At 40.2% G+C, this 16,704-nt stretch overlaps 2 protein-coding genes across 3 annotated transcripts in view; one reads left to right on the top strand and one right to left on the bottom strand.

The window, feature by feature from the left end:
• The window catches only part of LOC117579766 (echinoderm microtubule-associated protein-like CG42247), a 55,047-nt gene extending 44,947 nt beyond the window's left edge, over nucleotides 1-10,100 (top strand). For both annotated transcript variants that reach the window (XM_034265819.1, XM_034265820.1), the window contains 9 exons: nucleotides 6,636-6,752; nucleotides 6,902-7,290; nucleotides 7,345-7,494; nucleotides 7,558-7,729; nucleotides 7,788-7,883; nucleotides 7,965-8,363; nucleotides 8,426-8,843; nucleotides 8,914-9,310; nucleotides 9,408-10,100. In XM_034265819.1, coding sequence (XP_034121710.1) covers nucleotides 6,636-6,752; nucleotides 6,902-7,290; nucleotides 7,345-7,494; nucleotides 7,558-7,729; nucleotides 7,788-7,883; nucleotides 7,965-8,363; nucleotides 8,426-8,843; nucleotides 8,914-9,310; nucleotides 9,408-9,561 — 2,292 coding nt within the window. In that variant the 3' untranslated portion in view covers nucleotides 9,562-10,100. The remainder of the gene's footprint in view (nucleotides 1-6,635; nucleotides 6,753-6,901; nucleotides 7,291-7,344; nucleotides 7,495-7,557; nucleotides 7,730-7,787; nucleotides 7,884-7,964; nucleotides 8,364-8,425; nucleotides 8,844-8,913; nucleotides 9,311-9,407) is intronic.
• A 2,510-nt stretch (nucleotides 10,101-12,610) lies between these two features.
• Nucleotides 12,611-13,247, bottom strand: LOC117579544. The gene has a single exon (XM_034265461.1). It carries the CDS (start codon nucleotides 13,184-13,186, stop codon nucleotides 12,953-12,955), a length of 234 nt encoding a protein of 77 aa, XP_034121352.1. The 5' UTR covers nucleotides 13,187-13,247; the 3' UTR covers nucleotides 12,611-12,952.
• Between the last annotated feature and the right edge of the window lie 3,457 nt (nucleotides 13,248-16,704).

Below are 16,704 nucleotides of genomic sequence, written 5' to 3'. Positions count from 1 at the left end.
CTTATGAGCGACTAGTACTCCGAGACCATAAGAGATAGGGCAACCAAGTTTTGCATCCAGGCTTCTGTATGCTCACACTGTTATGTACAAGTGTATTTAAGTGTATTCCGCCCCACAAAGGGCGAAAATCTCCCGTTTCCACAATTTTGAAGATAAAAGAAAACTAAAAAACGCCCTTCGTAGGGAACGACCATATCTATCAGATCACTGAATTGGGATCAGATAGGATCATTATTACAGCCAGAATAAGGAAATTCATTTGCAGTGGCTAAACCCACCGCGTCCAGCAGTGGGAGGGGGGCGAGCTAAAGGAGCGTGTTGTCGTGAGAAGTGATGTAGATGTAGATGACAGATGAAGAAAAAATGGAAAATTTGAAAAAAAAACCGCTATGTACCGCTAGGTACAGATGTAGTACTGAGTGCTGGGTATATAAGTTGTGACGCCTCAGAAGCGTCTCAGATGTCCCTTCTCGTTTATTATTATTTAATTTACATTTTGTATTAAATCGTTGCCTGTACAAGTGTAGGGATTAAGCTTTCATGACAGTCAATCAAAACCCATTCACTTTGACATTCAAAAAATGCTGAAAACTACGGTGGGAGTCCGAAAGAAGGGTGCAATTAACCTTTACCAGCTTTCGTGTACCCTGCAGCAATCATATGGAAAATCAATTGTCTGCAATTTGTGTTTTATTGTACCGGTATGCAGGCCGGTGGTCGGATAAACAGGAGAATTGGCGAACGGCAACTAAATTGAAGCCACGGTCAATTTGGTAATTTCCGCTGACATACCCCCACAAAAACAAGAAAGCAGACGAAAAACTAGACTCCGGTCTTTGAAAACTCCCGCAAATATGATACCTGCCCCACAACTCTTTTCCTTTTGCTCTAGCAGTCTCGCAATTTATGTTATTATTACGAAAATACCTTTAAATTATGAATTGGCTTTGCCAATCCCCTATTTCAAAGCGGTTGTCGTAGTAACGATTTATGGTAATTTTCCTAAATGCAAGTACAATTTTTGTAGCCTTTTTTCTCATACGGGATACGGGGCTTCGTGCTGTTTTATGAATCAAAATACATTACATTGTGGGCGTTTCGACACCTTTCGGCACGTGGGTGTGATCAAGGGTCCTTTCAACCTTGGCCGACGATTTCTCTGCGCCAGATTCCGTCTGCTGGATAGTGGTTTTCCAGACCCAAATCGAATCCCATTAATGGGCGAGACAATAGCAGACAATGGAAAAATAGCCAACAACAAAAGCTAGCTGGTCAGACCTCCGCTCTCCGCTCTCCGCTTGCAGGACTTACTTAACAGAGTTTGCAATTCAAATTTGACCAAAGTACAACCGACAACAACTGAAAATGAGGAAACTTTAGTAGTTTCTGCTTTTTTTGTTGAACCGAACCGAGTAGTGCATGCGCTCAATGACCAAGGCCAAGGACATGCCATCGTCGCTGTCGTTGTCGGTTGGGCCAAAGGAGGAAGGCCTGGTTAAAAATATATGTACGTACATACATATGTATGTAAGTACATAGACAAGAAATGCTGAAGTCGATTCCATTACAGGTACTTGGAGAATATATTGTGTAGAGAGAAATCATTAAATTGGTTTATGGTTATATGAATATTTACATAAGCAACGAAACTGATAGATAAGATAACTCACAAAGTTGTGGTTAAATAGGCTCTTACATGGACATATTTCAGGCACTAAATATCTGAAAGTATGTTTACAGATTCGTCCCCATTCTTGCCCAGCAAGCCTTACTAAAAAGTGCCAAAGACATTATATGTATGACATACATATGTATGTACAAGCACTTACAATTCAGAGCCCAGGCATTCAGCCCAAGCAAACAAGAGTTTTCGTCAAGGAAACCCACATTTTATGAAAAATATGGGGCTTAGAACTTAGGAATTTTTTTTTACAATTTTTAGCAATTTTTTTTTTAATAGTCAACATAAGTCAATACGGATCCATTTTTTGCGACCAACAAATTTCGCTGTAGCGATTAAATAGCAAAAAAAAATCTAGTATATTTTTAAGCTTTTTTTCAGAGGTAGCTGTTTGTTTTCTCAAATAACTTAAGTATCTTAAACCAAAGCTTTTTGTGTGTTTAAGCGTAACGTCTGGGAAATATTAAGCTTTAAAGTGCAAAAATGTTGATTTTTGTAAGGTAATTTTACTACATTTTGACTTAAAAAACTCGGGAAAAGTCGAAAAACAATTATAATTTGTGTTCTCTATTTGTGTTTGTGTCTGTTGGGTTTGCTTGCGTCTGGGCGCCTGTTTTGAGCGACTTCCTCTACATATATCAATACCCACAGCAAGTGCCTCTGCTTCTGATGAGGCTGATGCTTGCACGGGTAATGCAATTGCAAAGCACAATAAATGGGTATGCAGAATGGCATGATGTGCCACATCATGTGCCACATGAAGTGCAACGTGTCACATTGTATTTAGCTTTTGCCTTTGTTTTTTGGGTTGACTCTTAGTTTATACATTCGTTTGTACGCATTTCAGGATATGTATTTAAATACATTGCACTATGGGGCATTTCACCACTTTTCCTGGCCTCAAACTCAACAAAGTAAAAAACAGATATACATAGGTATAACATCAGTCCGTAATGTTACGTACCCAAAAAATTAACAGTGCGCACCCCTGTTAAAATAAAAGCTGGTAAAGTCAGCTGTTTGCTACGAACGATAGAAAGTTACCGGAAAACTGATTTTGTTCATGAAGTTTAGAGTGCAAAAATTGCTACATTTACCAATTTAAGTTAATTTTTTACAATATTCTCGGTTCAGGTAGGTATAAAAAGGTGTTTGTGAGTTTGAAATTAAAAAATGTACCTCATAAATTGTTTAATGGCTAGTTTTTGAACAAGTCCATATTTGTGATGAAAATTTGTCTCTGAATAGACTTAGAAAGTGTTCGGTTCCCGCCGGAAGCATTAAACTGCATAGATATGGTAGAGTATTCAATTCTTAATCCAATTTATGTTATTTTTTCTTGCGCTTTTCTGCGTCTTCGCAGATTTTTGAGTTTTCGTAACATAACATGTTAAACTGAGTGAAGAAGAAAATTGCAGAAGAAGATGCCGATCTGCATTGAATTTAAGTGTTAATACCTGAAGAACTTTTTTTTACAGTTTGTCGATTTAATTGAACATTTTCACGGAAAACTTGAAACAAATCGAAAAAAAAATGTGCCGATTGGCTAAATTCGTGCTCAATTGTACAATTATAATAACGTTGAGACATTTCCAGTATCTCTGCACTGCCGTGCAGTGCTATTGTGTCCCACATTCAACAACTCAAAGAATAGACGCTGCTTGCAGTATACAAGGAAGTCAATGTAAAAACTCGATTATCTTCTTCTTTTCCATTTTCAAAAATCCGGGAACAACTTTTTAAGTAAAATATGGCATTGCTTTACATATTCCCATAATTTTTTGTTTAATTCAATTGAAAAATAACATAAAAATTCGATTTTACCCTGAAGAAATAGCGTGCCGGCCAATTTTTCAACAAATTATAGACTCATATCAAAAAACTAAATCAAAAAATATTGTTTCGTTTGGAAGTTATTAATTAATGCCACAAAAAGTGGTGAAATACCACATAGTGCATAGGTATGTAGATACAAGCATTTCTTTTCATAAAGAGTAGCCACAGGGGTGTACACAAATCAAAAAGGAGGAGTGAACAACGGAAGACATTCTCTAATCCTATTCCCATTTCAATGAAAACAAACAATAATACAATACAGATATGTCATTTTGCAACAACCTTGGATTTCGGCCACACTGATAAGTAGACCAAGAGTTAGAGATAAACAAAAAAACGAACTAAAGTATTTCGTAGATAGCGGAAGATTTTATGGATAACCCTGATGCATATGAACATACATATGTACATACATACTTTTGTATGTACGTATTTGCATCGTTGAAAATTTGGCTGTAGATAATACATGACGGGAACTGGCCAACTGTTTCCAACTACATTTTCGGCGTAAATACTTCTTAGAACCGATCTAACCACAATCGCTGTGAGAACTTGTGTATTTGACCCTAATTTTAATTTAAAAAGATTTGGTCCCTTTATGCAACTCTACGGACGTGGCCGATAGCGGCAATAAGGACTACAAAGCTGTCGCTTCTACTTTTGTTTTTTGCATGTTTGTGTTTTATTGGAATTCCTTTGTATCGGGGTGGAGCAAGCAAACGAAAGTATTTGAAAAATGTCAAGTGGTTTGGACGTCACCAAGATTAAATCAGCCATGCAACGGCCCATCGATTGAATTTCAGGAATACCCCCTTTAAAGGATGGGAAGGGGTATGGAAGGGGAAGTAGAGAAGTGAAATGCTAAAAATTTCAATCACACACAGGACATCGAATGCACAGCCAGATGAAGGTCCTGTGTCCACGTCGATGCCTGGTTCCTTCCGGCAGTTGTTTGCCGTTTCTTCCTGCTCCATCCCTCTCAATTGTCACCCCCACACGCAGTACCTGAATGGGGAAAGCCGAGCCTGAGCCCCCATACGAAAAGTGCACGTAATTCGCTTAACAAACGCCATTTGTTTGGGGTCACGTGATCGCAGCTGGCAACGTTCTCGGTAATGCAATTATTTGCTCACATAATTATATTTGTTTATACGAGTAGTCAATGCCAAGGCCTCTTGTTTGTATGTCTGTATGCATATCTGGGTACCCACACACACAATCGCACCCACCACCCACGCACAAGGGGAGAGACTGAGATATATTCATACATAATTAATGTTATAGACATGGACCGTCTGCCTATTGGACCAAAGTGGCATTGCACAAAATTATTGAAAGCATCTTTCAGCTTCTGTCCCTTCAATTCATTTTCCGGCAAATTAAGTGACACTCGATTTGGGCTGTAAAGGAAAAGTTTCTCTATGCAAAAGAAAAGGATTTTCGACTGATCAAATGTGCTCAACGAACTAAAATAGACTTGTTATTGTGTATTGTATTATTCTTAGTTCAAGTACTCAGTTGAAATATAGTATGAAAGATTATTCCTCACTTATTCACTTTATGGTTGCGCCAACCATTCCGTTAGCTTTTTAGCTTCAAACAATGTGCCGCAGGTGTACTGATTTGATAACCCATCAATATACTGCTTTAAATACAGGCGAACGGTGGCCGTTTCAAGCAATCGTTAAGGTCTCGTCCGGTTAGGATGACACCTGAGCCAGTTAACCTAACGACCCATAAAGGACATGCCCTGTAAATCAAAATACTAAAACCGTAGCGAGTGAAACAACAAAAAATAAAAGCCAATATATCAAAACATAAAAAAAAAAACGATAAAAAACATTTGTTTGCCTTGGACTAAATAAACATGGGCAGTTTTTGACTTTGAACAGGACGTTTGTATGCATTGCAAGCAATAGAAGGGTCAAAATAGGACGGACTTTCAAAATTATTTACCATTAATGGTAATGGCTATAATAATGATCCTATCTGATCCCAATTCGGTGTTCTGATAGATATAGTCCTTCCCTACGGAACGGAATTTTTAGTTTTCTGTTATCTTCAAAATTGTAGGTTTGGGAGGTTTTTGCTCTTTGCGGGGGCGGGGCTAATTTTTGAAATACACTGGATTCAGTGTGAGCATACAGCAGTCTGGAGGCAAAATTTGGTGCCTCTAGCTCTTATAGTCCCTGAGAACTAGCCGACAAACAAGACGGACGGATATACAGACATGGCTTTAAGGGGTCGGAAACGTTTTATTCTGTGCGTTACATATGTATGTACATCCACTTTGTGCACAAATACAATATAACCACCCAGTTACTCTTCGAGTACCTGGTATAAAAAGTCGGGTTGGTTCTTTAATATGCGATTTTGTCGAGTAGTGCAATTAGTCGGATCTGGCCTTAAAAATAAGAAGTAGTGATGCTCGGGGAAAACCGCTCAACACGGACATAAAACCATTAAGTCGACGCCTTTTTCGAAGCCCAACTAAATTCATATATTTAAACGAGTTTGCTCAGAGACGGCGAAAGTTTATCGTGTGCTCACTCGCCCAATTGTCGCCGGCGCGACGTGGGGAGTTGGACAAACTGTGGTATCACCCATCTCCGTGGTCTGGCCGCTGCTTAAATTTAATGGGATAGCCGTGTGGTGGTTTCTGCGGAGACGGCTGAGATGGGGGTGATGGCAGAAGAGGCACCAAGACAGATTCTTCTTCAGCACGCGTGAATTGCTGATATCAGGGCTCTGGAGGTCATTAAAACTCAAGTGCTCTGGGGAAAGAGTCGACGACAGCTTACAATTATAAATATTAGTGGGTCTTAGGGTTGGTAGGATCCGAGGCAGGACCCAAGCGGAAGTTGCGTGCCGTGACTACATTTTTGATCACAGGTCAAGTCACTTCCTCACTACACACATTCACATGTACATATGTATATATATATATATGGTCTATGTATATATCTACATATGTATGTAAGTACATACATAAATATGTGTGTGTGTATACAAACTAATTACTAGACCATGTTTAACACGTAATTTTATGTACACATCCAGATGCAAAGTCACACTTGCGAGCTACCACTTACCACCCTCTCGCTCTCTACCCTTACAGTGTCGCGTTTTGTTAAACCTACGCACCTCGCAGCCATTCGAGGAAGTGCTCGAGGATTTGGGTCAAGTGCTAAAAATTAACGGAGCAAAAAAAATGTACACAGGCACTGGCCAGGAGGTAAGAAACGGCTACATCGACCTTGACGCGGCCTAATAACTTAATGAAGACCCTCCCGACCCAGACCCAGACACAGATTTAAAGCCTTACCCGAACTTACAAAATGAGTTGACAAATTGTTTTCTGACCTTTAACTCGCTCACACGCAGGTTCGCAGTTTCTCCCAGCTGCGGAACGAGTTCGCCGACGTGGACACCTTCTACCTGGCCACGGGTACTGCTCTTATTGCCGGCTCACCTATCAGACGGTCGCGGTCGAGACCCTCGGTTGTGGCCGCCGCACCCATACTGCCTACGGACGAGATGCCCAAGGTGCCGTTGCGTGGGGCAAGGCCAAGGAGCAAGAGCCGGCCGCGCATACTTTATGCGCCGGAAAGTGAGATCTTGCGCCCGAATGGGGAGTACACCATGCTGGACATCATGAAGGAGGAGCCCACAAAGGTTACGATCAGGGGCTTGAGGCGCACCTTCTATCCGCCCGTTCACCATGCGTCGGCCGACAATTCGCCGCCGGACAAAAAGTTACAACTCCAATGGGTGTAAGCTGGGAGTATTCACTGTACCGTCTGTACCTATCAAGTAACTTATTTCAGCCATGGCTATCGGGGCATCGATGCTCGCCGGAATCTTTGGGTTTTGCCGTCCGGAGAACTACTCTATTACGTGGCCGCTGTGGCCGTGCTATTTGATCGTGATGAGGATGCCCAGCGTCATTACACAGGTCATACTGAAGATATTATGTGGTAAAGTGTCTATTGACCCTACTGTGGTTCTACAGTCTAAAGATTTTCATATATATTTTCCAGTATGGATGTACATCCCTCCAGGGAGCTGGTGGCCTCGGGCCAAAAAGCTGGACGGGATCGCAAGTCGCAGGCACATGTCCGAATCTGGAGCACAGAGTCCCTGCAAACACTCTACGTCTTTGGCATGGGCGAACTAGACAGTGGCGTCACTGCCGTGGCATTCTCGCAGCTGGTAAAATGTAGACATGGAAAATACTTTGGCTAAAATAACCCTATACTTTCCATTCCAGAACGGAGGCAGCTACATCCTCGCCGTGGACAGCGGCCGTGAGAGCATCCTGTCCGTTTGGCAATGGCAATGGGGTCACCTGCTGGGCAAAGTGGCCGTAAGTCAAACGCCCAAACTTTCTTATGAAGCGACGTTCTAGACTAATCAATCCCTGGGCCGCTCCACTTGGCAATTGCAGACACTACAGGAGGGCCTGTCGGGAGCCGCGTTTCATCCCCTTGATGACAATCTGATCATCACACACGGGAGAGGCCACCTGGCCTTTTGGCATCGGCGCAAAGATGGATTCTTCGAGCGCACGGACATTGTCAAGCAACCATCGCGTTCGCATGTAACGAGCGTTCAATTCGAGCCGGATGGCGATGTCATAACGGCCGACTCGGATGGCTTCATCACCATCTACTCTGTAGACTCCGATGGCGCGTACTTCGTCCGCACTGAGTTCGAAGCTCACAACAAGGGCATCGGCTGTCTGATCATGCTCGGAGAGGGAACGCTGCTATCGGGCGGGGAAAAGGACCGCAAGATAGCCGCTTGGGACTCACTGCAGAACTACAAAAAGATAGCCGACACTAAGGTACACTAGGTACTTTCCACTTCTAAGAGAGCTTTGTTTCACTTATTCTCTTGAATTGACAGCTTCCCGAAGCAGCTGGCGGCGTGCGAACAATATACCCCCAGCGCCCTGGGCGAAACGATGGAAACATCTATGTAGGTACAACCCGCAACAACATCCTCGAGGGCTCGCTGCAGCGCCGATTCACGCAGGTGGTCTTTGGACATGGCAGGCAGCTTTGGGGTCTGGCCGCGCATCCGGATGACGAGCTTTATGCGACGGCTGGCCACGACAAGCATGTGGCTCTGTGGCGCAAAAATAAACTGATCTGGACCATTCAGACGGGATATGAGTGTGTGGCGTTGGCCTTCCATCCATTTGGCACTCTTGCTGCTGGCAGCACTGAGGGCCATTTGCTGGTAATCAACTGCGAGAACGGAGCGGTGATGTTGACGCTTCGCGTCTGTGGTTCGCCCCTCAACTGTGTCGCCTATAATCAGGGTAGGCTCGAATACCTTAAGCACGTACCATATGACTCGATTCAACTCTTTCTTCAATCTCTGACTTTTAGTTGGGGACATGATTGCCATGGGTTCACAGAATGGCAGTATTTACCTCTTCCGCGTCTCGCGCGACGGCTTTTCCTATAAGAAGGTCAATAAGATACGCGGCTCTCAGCCCCTGACTCACCTGGACTGGAGCATGGATGGCAACTTTGTGCAGACGGTGACCATTGACTTCGATCTGCTGTTCTGGGACGCCAAGTCGCTGTCGCCGGAGCGAAGTCCCATTGCCATGAAAGATGTCAAGTGGCTAACCAACAATTGCACTGTGGGCTTCCTGGTGGCCGGCCAGTGGAGCAATCGCTACTACAGTAGCACCAACACTATTGTAGCTACCTGCAGTCGCTCGGCCGCACACGATATGCTCGCCTCTGGCGATGCCGAGGGATATTTGCGTTTGTTCAGGTGAGCTGTGGCGATAGGATGGGAATGGGAATGGGAATGCGGTCGAATGTGGTGGAATGCCCATGATGTAATTAGCTAATCCGATGCGGTTCCACAGGTATCCTTGCATTTCACCGCGCGCCGAATTCCATGAGTCCAAGGTTTACTCTGGCATGCTAGCCTGCGCCCGCTTCCTGTGTGGGGATCACACCCTCATCACTGTGGGCGGCACAGACGCTTCGCTCATGGTGTGGGACATTGTCGAGGAATAGCTGAAATGGCCACCGTGGCGCACCACTGCCCAGTATGAGTCGTGCTACACGGATTACTGGAATCGCCGCACATCGAGGGTCTCCTCCACATTGCTGGACAGTGACTCTGTCGACTATCAGTAACTCCATTCCAAATGGATCGATTCTGGACAGTGTTATGCTTGCTATAGATTTCAACAAACAACAATTGGCTAGCATCCCATTTTGGTTTTAGATGAACGAAATATTAATATTAGATAATTGCACATTAATACGAGCGAGATTGAACATTTCCGAGACATTTTTAAGAGAGAGAAAAATCACGAGCAATCCGTGCACAAACCCGGCTTCCACTCCGAGAATCTTCCGTTGGTCTTGCCATCTGCAATTGTCTTTGCCTTCCCTATTTGATTAAACAACTGAATCTAACTATAAATGCCACTGGAGGATACTACAAATATAACTTTACGAAGCAAAGAGCCGCAGTCAAAGCCTGACAAACAATACTTCATCTTCCAAAACGTCTATATGTAACTCGGTGTGTCGGTGGTTCCTTCACCTTCCCCACACAACTGAAAATGCAGTAACAACATAACCAGACAGTAAGTGACAGACAGACATGCACCTCACCACAAACACACCCAACCATACGGCTAATTCAAACAAAATAGTGCACTTCCAACTTATACATACATATGTACATGCATACATACATACATATATACTTATGTGTATTGTTACAGCAACTTTTATCATAAGCGTTAAAATAAATAAACAGTTTGAAAAAAAAAAACAAAAGCCAACGGCCGAACTATCAGTGTTTTCATATTTTTTCAACCATATGGCAGCGCCAGCGTTTATACATAGCCGACAGGTGGCGCAGCTCATTACAAACGATAAACATAGAATTAAATAATATTCCAACTGGGAAAGTCCCGTTCATGCATTCAACCGTGAATTTCCAATTCAGATACCTGGTACTCGTAGTTTTTAGTTTTACCCTAACTCCTGTGATATCTGAAGTTTAAAGTCACTCAAAAACCGAAAAAAAGAATCATAAAACATACCATGTACTTAAGATTAAAATCAAATAGGGCTTTGGTGGAGACAAACCAAGTAATTGAATTAACATTAACATATAACCAGCGGTTGGGGCTCCTCTCCTTAACTCCATATTGTTCCACCGAACAAAACTGAGAGATATCTCCCTCCCGCATTAACTTACAAATCAATTCGTTCCTTAATGGCCCTGATAGATGAAAATAATGTAACTTCGAATGTTTAGTTGGTTTATTTAAAATGAATTAGAAGTCATGCTAGACAGACTTGGTAAATTACATAACTTAACTTAACTTTACTTACATACATTTCTGGCAGGGCCACCGAGAGCAGAAGTCGCAATATTATTATCCAGACTTATTGAAAGGATATTAATTTACATTGTGACATATAATTGCAATAACTCTGATGTGAAACCCAATTCCACGAAGCAAAAGTTAACTTTATGTATAGTCATGTTTTCTTTTACAATTATCTCATATAACATACATGTGTACATACATATGTAATAAGTACATGCATAGACATAACATAAACTATTTTAAAAATGTTGAGAAAAATGGTTATTTACATATTAATTTATGTCCAGTGCGACAGTCGCTTAAATTACGAGTTCCTGAACTTTTCCTGAACTCTGAATGTATAGTGATCTTCGCGAAAACATACAACCGTTTAAAAATTTGAATTTTTAGTTTCTTTTTATAAGAGTTTACTCTAAGAGTAAAAAATTTAATAATGATTTAATACAAAAAATTATTCACTTGCGGAAACTATGAGGCAGCCGGAAATATTAGAGTATTCATCTTAAAGGATTACCCATGCATATCCACAATGATTTGAGTGTGTTCAAGTTTTATCGACTTACTCTTTGCTCAAAAAAACAAGTGAACTTATAATTTCATAAGAACTATATATTGTTAAATTAACTTAAATTTAAAATTCGTAAATTGTATTAAATTGCATACATATGTCCTTCTTTGCTACTTTGCGTCCTGTCATTAAATATGTTTATTTTAGAAGTAAGCAATATCCTCTTTTAACTCTTTAAATGTGGTAAATTGTCTTCCATGCCTGTGCACTTTGATAAATAGTATGCACCAAAGGTTTTCGATTGGGTTAAAATCTGGTCTTTTCACTTTTATCTCTCTGCACAAAATTGTTTGGTGTACATAAACACATGAATCAAGTCACTATCCTGTTGAAATGTCCAGGAATCTCCATACTGCGTTCCTCCAAATCAATAAGATCTTCTTCCAATAGTTGAGCACATTTTTCTGAGCTTATTTTGTGAGTAACAAAACATATTAAACACATTCCAGCAAATCCAAATACAGGCCCCACTACAAGTGAACCTTCTTGGAAATTTCGAGACATTTTCACCTGTTTTGGAGCCCTTTTTTCTATAGTAATACTGATTTAACCCATCTAAATTCAATTTGGTCTCATCGCTAAATATGATAGTTTGCTACTCGAAATGGTCAATTTTATTGACAAATTTATTTTGAGGGACCAGATTGGGCCAGATGCTTATACCCGGTACTCGAATACCCGGTACTCGAAGAGTGCACTTTGTGCACGAATACAATATACCCTAATTGTATTCGTGCACAAAGTGGATGTATGTAACCCACAGAAGGAGACGTCTCCGACGCCATAAGTATATATTCTTGATCAGCATCAATGTCTCGGTCGATATAGCCATGTCTGTCTGTCCGTCGTTCTGCTGTGCTTCCGTCTTGTTTGATGACTCGTTCTCAGAGATCATAAGAGCTGGTTATAATAATGATCTGAGCCGATCTTAACTCGGATGCGTTTTTACTTTTCACTTATCTTTAAAATTGTGGCTGTGGGAGATTTTCGCCATTTGAGCGGGCGGAAGGTGGCTGGGTTAAATTTAGAAATACACTTGTATAAAAGTAAACATGTACTGTAAACGTGTAAACGGGTAAACGAGTGACTGAGTACCGCGTATTAAAGTTATTTATTTTGTGAAGAAATATATATAACCAGATGATTTTTTTTTCCTCGAGGGAATTTTTATTCTTAGGCCTAATTTTGAACCCTAAACAAACAAACATGGAAGACAATTATCCTAAACCTAGTGGAAGACAATGATTATAGCTATTACTTAAGTAAGGTTAAAGCATTTGAAGACGTACATCTATATTTTACACATCCATATGTATGTATGTAAGTAAATGTGTTTAGTGCAGCATGTACAGTGAAAAAGGCACAGAAGCAGGTCAGTCTTGTGCTCTATTTATCACAGTTGGAGTTTAAAGCCAGCGTGCACATTTATCGACCATGCAAGCAAGTCTCATCACAGATTTTCAGAGGTAACCCCAATCTTGCCTCAGTGGAGAGAGATTTTGCTGCACTCCAGTTGCTCGTTGAGCCAGTTTTGATGCTCCTCTTCGCTGTGGCATGTGTGGCGGATCTTTCTTAGGTCCTTGCCCGCTTTCGACTGGGTGAAGATTCTCCTGATGGTCTTCAGGAGCTTCTTCATGTTGGTGGCGGCGCCAGTGAGAGAGCTCTTCACCGGGACAGCAGTCCGGAAGTTGGAACTCTGATCTGCTTCGGTAAACATTTTCCAGTTGAGAGATGACTTGGTGCCTATGATCTGCACAGACTGATAACCGTAGTTCGAATGATAGTTTGGGTCTGGCCGGGAATGCTTTTATACCCGATGGTGACTCACCCTCTACCTGCGCAGCACGAGGGATGGTGGAATGCGTCATCACTTCTGCATTGTTAGGTCTGATATCGGGCCCCTCTGCCAGGTAGGTGAGTACAGTTTACCTGATCTATTGCATCGTAATGGATTTTCCGGCATGTAGTAATCTATAGAGAAAAACTACTTTTAATTAATTAATATTACTGAGAGCATCGTCAGTGCAAGTCCCACTAGTTGTAAATGCTCCTTTGGTTGGAACTACTTTGAGACAAATGTTTATATGTCTCATGGTACCTTGAAACGAATCAAAATAACTATCAGTGGGAAGGGAATTTTATAAATTTAAAGTTTTAAAAATTGCAAGTTCATTAAAACCAAAATTGTCATTTAATTCTAAAGGAAATAAGGATTTGGCAATGCTTTATGACGTCGATTTGAACAGATAAAAAGAAGAGTTGTTCATTATTCTTTCTTAAAAAACTGCTAATACATAGTATTCAGCGCGATGTGTTTCAACATTGAAATCAAAACTCTAGATTTTGGATATTATTATCATCTTATTATCATATCTTTATCATTATTAACACGGATAAAATGGCAAGATGCTAGAAAATTGGCTACTTTAATTAGATATGTATGTATGTACAAAAATATGTACATATATCCTTAAATGTCCTTACTCATAAGGACATACACACATATGTATCTATGTATCTGATATAAATTGCATTAGCAGCTACTTAGAAGAATTTGATCATGTTTTCGTACCGATACTCCCTCAACATGTATCGAAATCCAGTTCCTTTCAGTAAGGAATACTCGAATTAAGCAATTAAGTTCCAAGGTAATTAGGACAAACGTGCAAATTGCGATTTCCACCGTATCATTTCGTAGGAGTACTTTTGATTCTCTCCGATATGTGCGTAACCAAAACTTTCCCCATTCCGTGTTGTAAATTTGTTTGCCGTGTAAAGAGCGTAAAACACCAAATAGTTCGTGTCTAACAGCTGAAACTAAATGGTAACAGGATGCCAAGAGAAAAAAGGCCAAAGAGTCAGCTCCCAATTCAATTGCAACGATTTGGAACCAATCGATTTGGTACGATGCAACATAGGTTTATTTCTAAGAAATAAAACGAAAAATGAATAATTGTCAAATGTCAAACGGGTTTTTCGACAGTAAGTACCGTGACATGTCCCGAACACCAAGTATGGATCGCTCTCGCCCACACTGCAGAAGTGCGCAGTCCTTTTTTGTCATTAACACAGGGCTCGGCATGACTTTTGTCTATCTGGGCGAGACATGCACACTTGGACAAAACGGTTCAACATCGCCCACTGCTCAAAGGATCCTTATACATCCTTGGCCAATTTGCTGCGCTTGAGCCGAAATCCTATTCGAAATAACAGTGCCGTACTTTTCCTCCCATAACATATTTGTGATTCTTCTTTATTGTCTCGGATGCATAAACGTGAGTAACATCTGTACATATCTACATACATATGTATGTATATGTGCGATGAATAATTGTATTTTTGCGACTTTGTCGCCAAAAGCCAGATGAAATCGTCTTGTTCCAACCCTAAGGTCATGTTAAGGTCTTTACAAAATAGTACTCTGAAGCAAGCACGTACGGTGTGAAAATTTATATTTTTACGCTAATCTATATTTGTCCTCAAATGCTTAGAAAATTCATGACGATTCAATATGATGATTTATTTGAATTAGGTAATACGCTAAGCTGAGAGATGATTAATCAGAAAATAAGTCTGTTAAAAACAATTTTAACACAAATTAACTGAGTCAATTAAATTGATATATTAAGATAGGGTTTCATTATTTTTCCATATTTTGTCTCTACTATAATGCAGCAATCAACTATATTTTTGCTTCGTCAGATTTGCTGAGCAGTTCCGCGCTGTTTTGAACCAGAACTTGTGTACACTTTTTTTTCTTTCTTTGTTAAAGTCTTTATTTCTCCCATGAAACAAACGACGTCGTTTATTAATCGATATAGACGGCTTAAATCAAAGACAATGTAATAATAAGATGGTTAGCTTTAATAGATTAGATTGGCAGACTGCATACACAATTTGGAAAAGCGGTACTAACATTTCTTTGGTCTGGCCGTCTGTACGCCTTGTGTGACGCCTGTTTCTCAGAGACTATAGAGCTAGATCCACCAAATTTAGTGTGAAGACTCATGTAAATTCACACTGAATTAGTTTTGTTTCAAAATTTCAACCCGCCTCTTGCGCTCCCACAAAGGGCGAAAGTCATCTACCCAGTTTTGAAGATAAGAGAAAATTAAAATCGAAGTTCTATAGGGAATGTCCATATCTATCCGATCCAGATTAATTTCAGATTGGATCATTATTATAGACAGAATAACAGAATGTAGTGGCTTCCCCCCAGTGGTTCCCACTACCCCTTCCAACAGCTTTGTGTATTTTTTGATCTCTCGCTTGCAAACTCTTCCTCGCACTGTGTGCGCCTCTGGTGGAGCGGGGTGTAAAATACAAAATTAGACAAAATCATAATGTTACACAAATATCTACATATGTATTTATATGCATACATAAATATTATGTATGTATCAATCCAAGGTTACATACAGTAGCGAGCATTTGTGGTTACATGATCATCACTTTACAGTTTAAAATCTGTAAAAATTATTGAATCCTTATGATTTTTTTGTTAGTATATTCTTTAGTTATTTGACAATGAATTAAAATACTAATTACAACTAAAAGATACCGGATTTCTAAAAAGTTTAGATTTTTTGTTAACAAAAAGTCAAAGTATTCACATTTGCACGGTTCCAATTTTTTAGGTTCATAATTTGTTTAAAGGTGTGCAAAGGGCCTTAGCATTTATCACACTCTGGATATGATTGGGCACACTATCAATTACATTTGTAATGTGCTCGCTAGATATTATGTCCTACTGTACTCACTTACGGGGACTGACGGGAATGTTGCTCCATTAGTTATAACCGATGGAATAATAAATAAAGAATATTAGATTTACCTCTTGGAGATCAATTTGGCTAACTTCAAACTTTCAACATTTTGGTAACCAAAAAAGTATCGTCGAAAATCGTGATAAATTGTCTCAATAACGAGAATTTTTCCTAACATAGCAGGGCTCGGCACCCATACAATGAACACTCTGAAAAAATTTAAAAATTCCAACAAAAGTACATGTTGGCGGTATTAAAAATTTAAAAAAAACTAACATTTGTTGGTATTTAACGGAAACATAAATGTTTAGGTTTGGTTGAACAATATTAGCTCAGCCATCGCTGCATAGATTTTAATGAGCAATACCTTAAACGAAGTCGAATTAATGCACCTATACAAAAAAGAGGACACAATATATACTTTTTTTTTCACTTTTCCTGAGTTTTAAAAGAATTTATTTCTTAAAAA

Source organism: Drosophila guanche, unplaced genomic scaffold (assembly GCF_900245975.1).
Source record: "Drosophila guanche unplaced genomic scaffold, DGUA_6, whole genome shotgun sequence".
NCBI lineage: Eukaryota > Metazoa > Arthropoda > Insecta > Diptera > Drosophilidae > Drosophila > Drosophila guanche.
Note: the sequence above shows the minus strand (reverse complement) of the source record. Positions and strands in the feature narration are given on the sequence as shown.

Bases quoted from the DNA above. Each gene is read 5' to 3' on its own strand.
- LOC117579544 (XM_034265461.1), bottom strand. From the start codon at position 13,186: ATGTTTACCGAAGCAGATCAGAGTTCCAACTTCCGGACTGCTGTCCCG.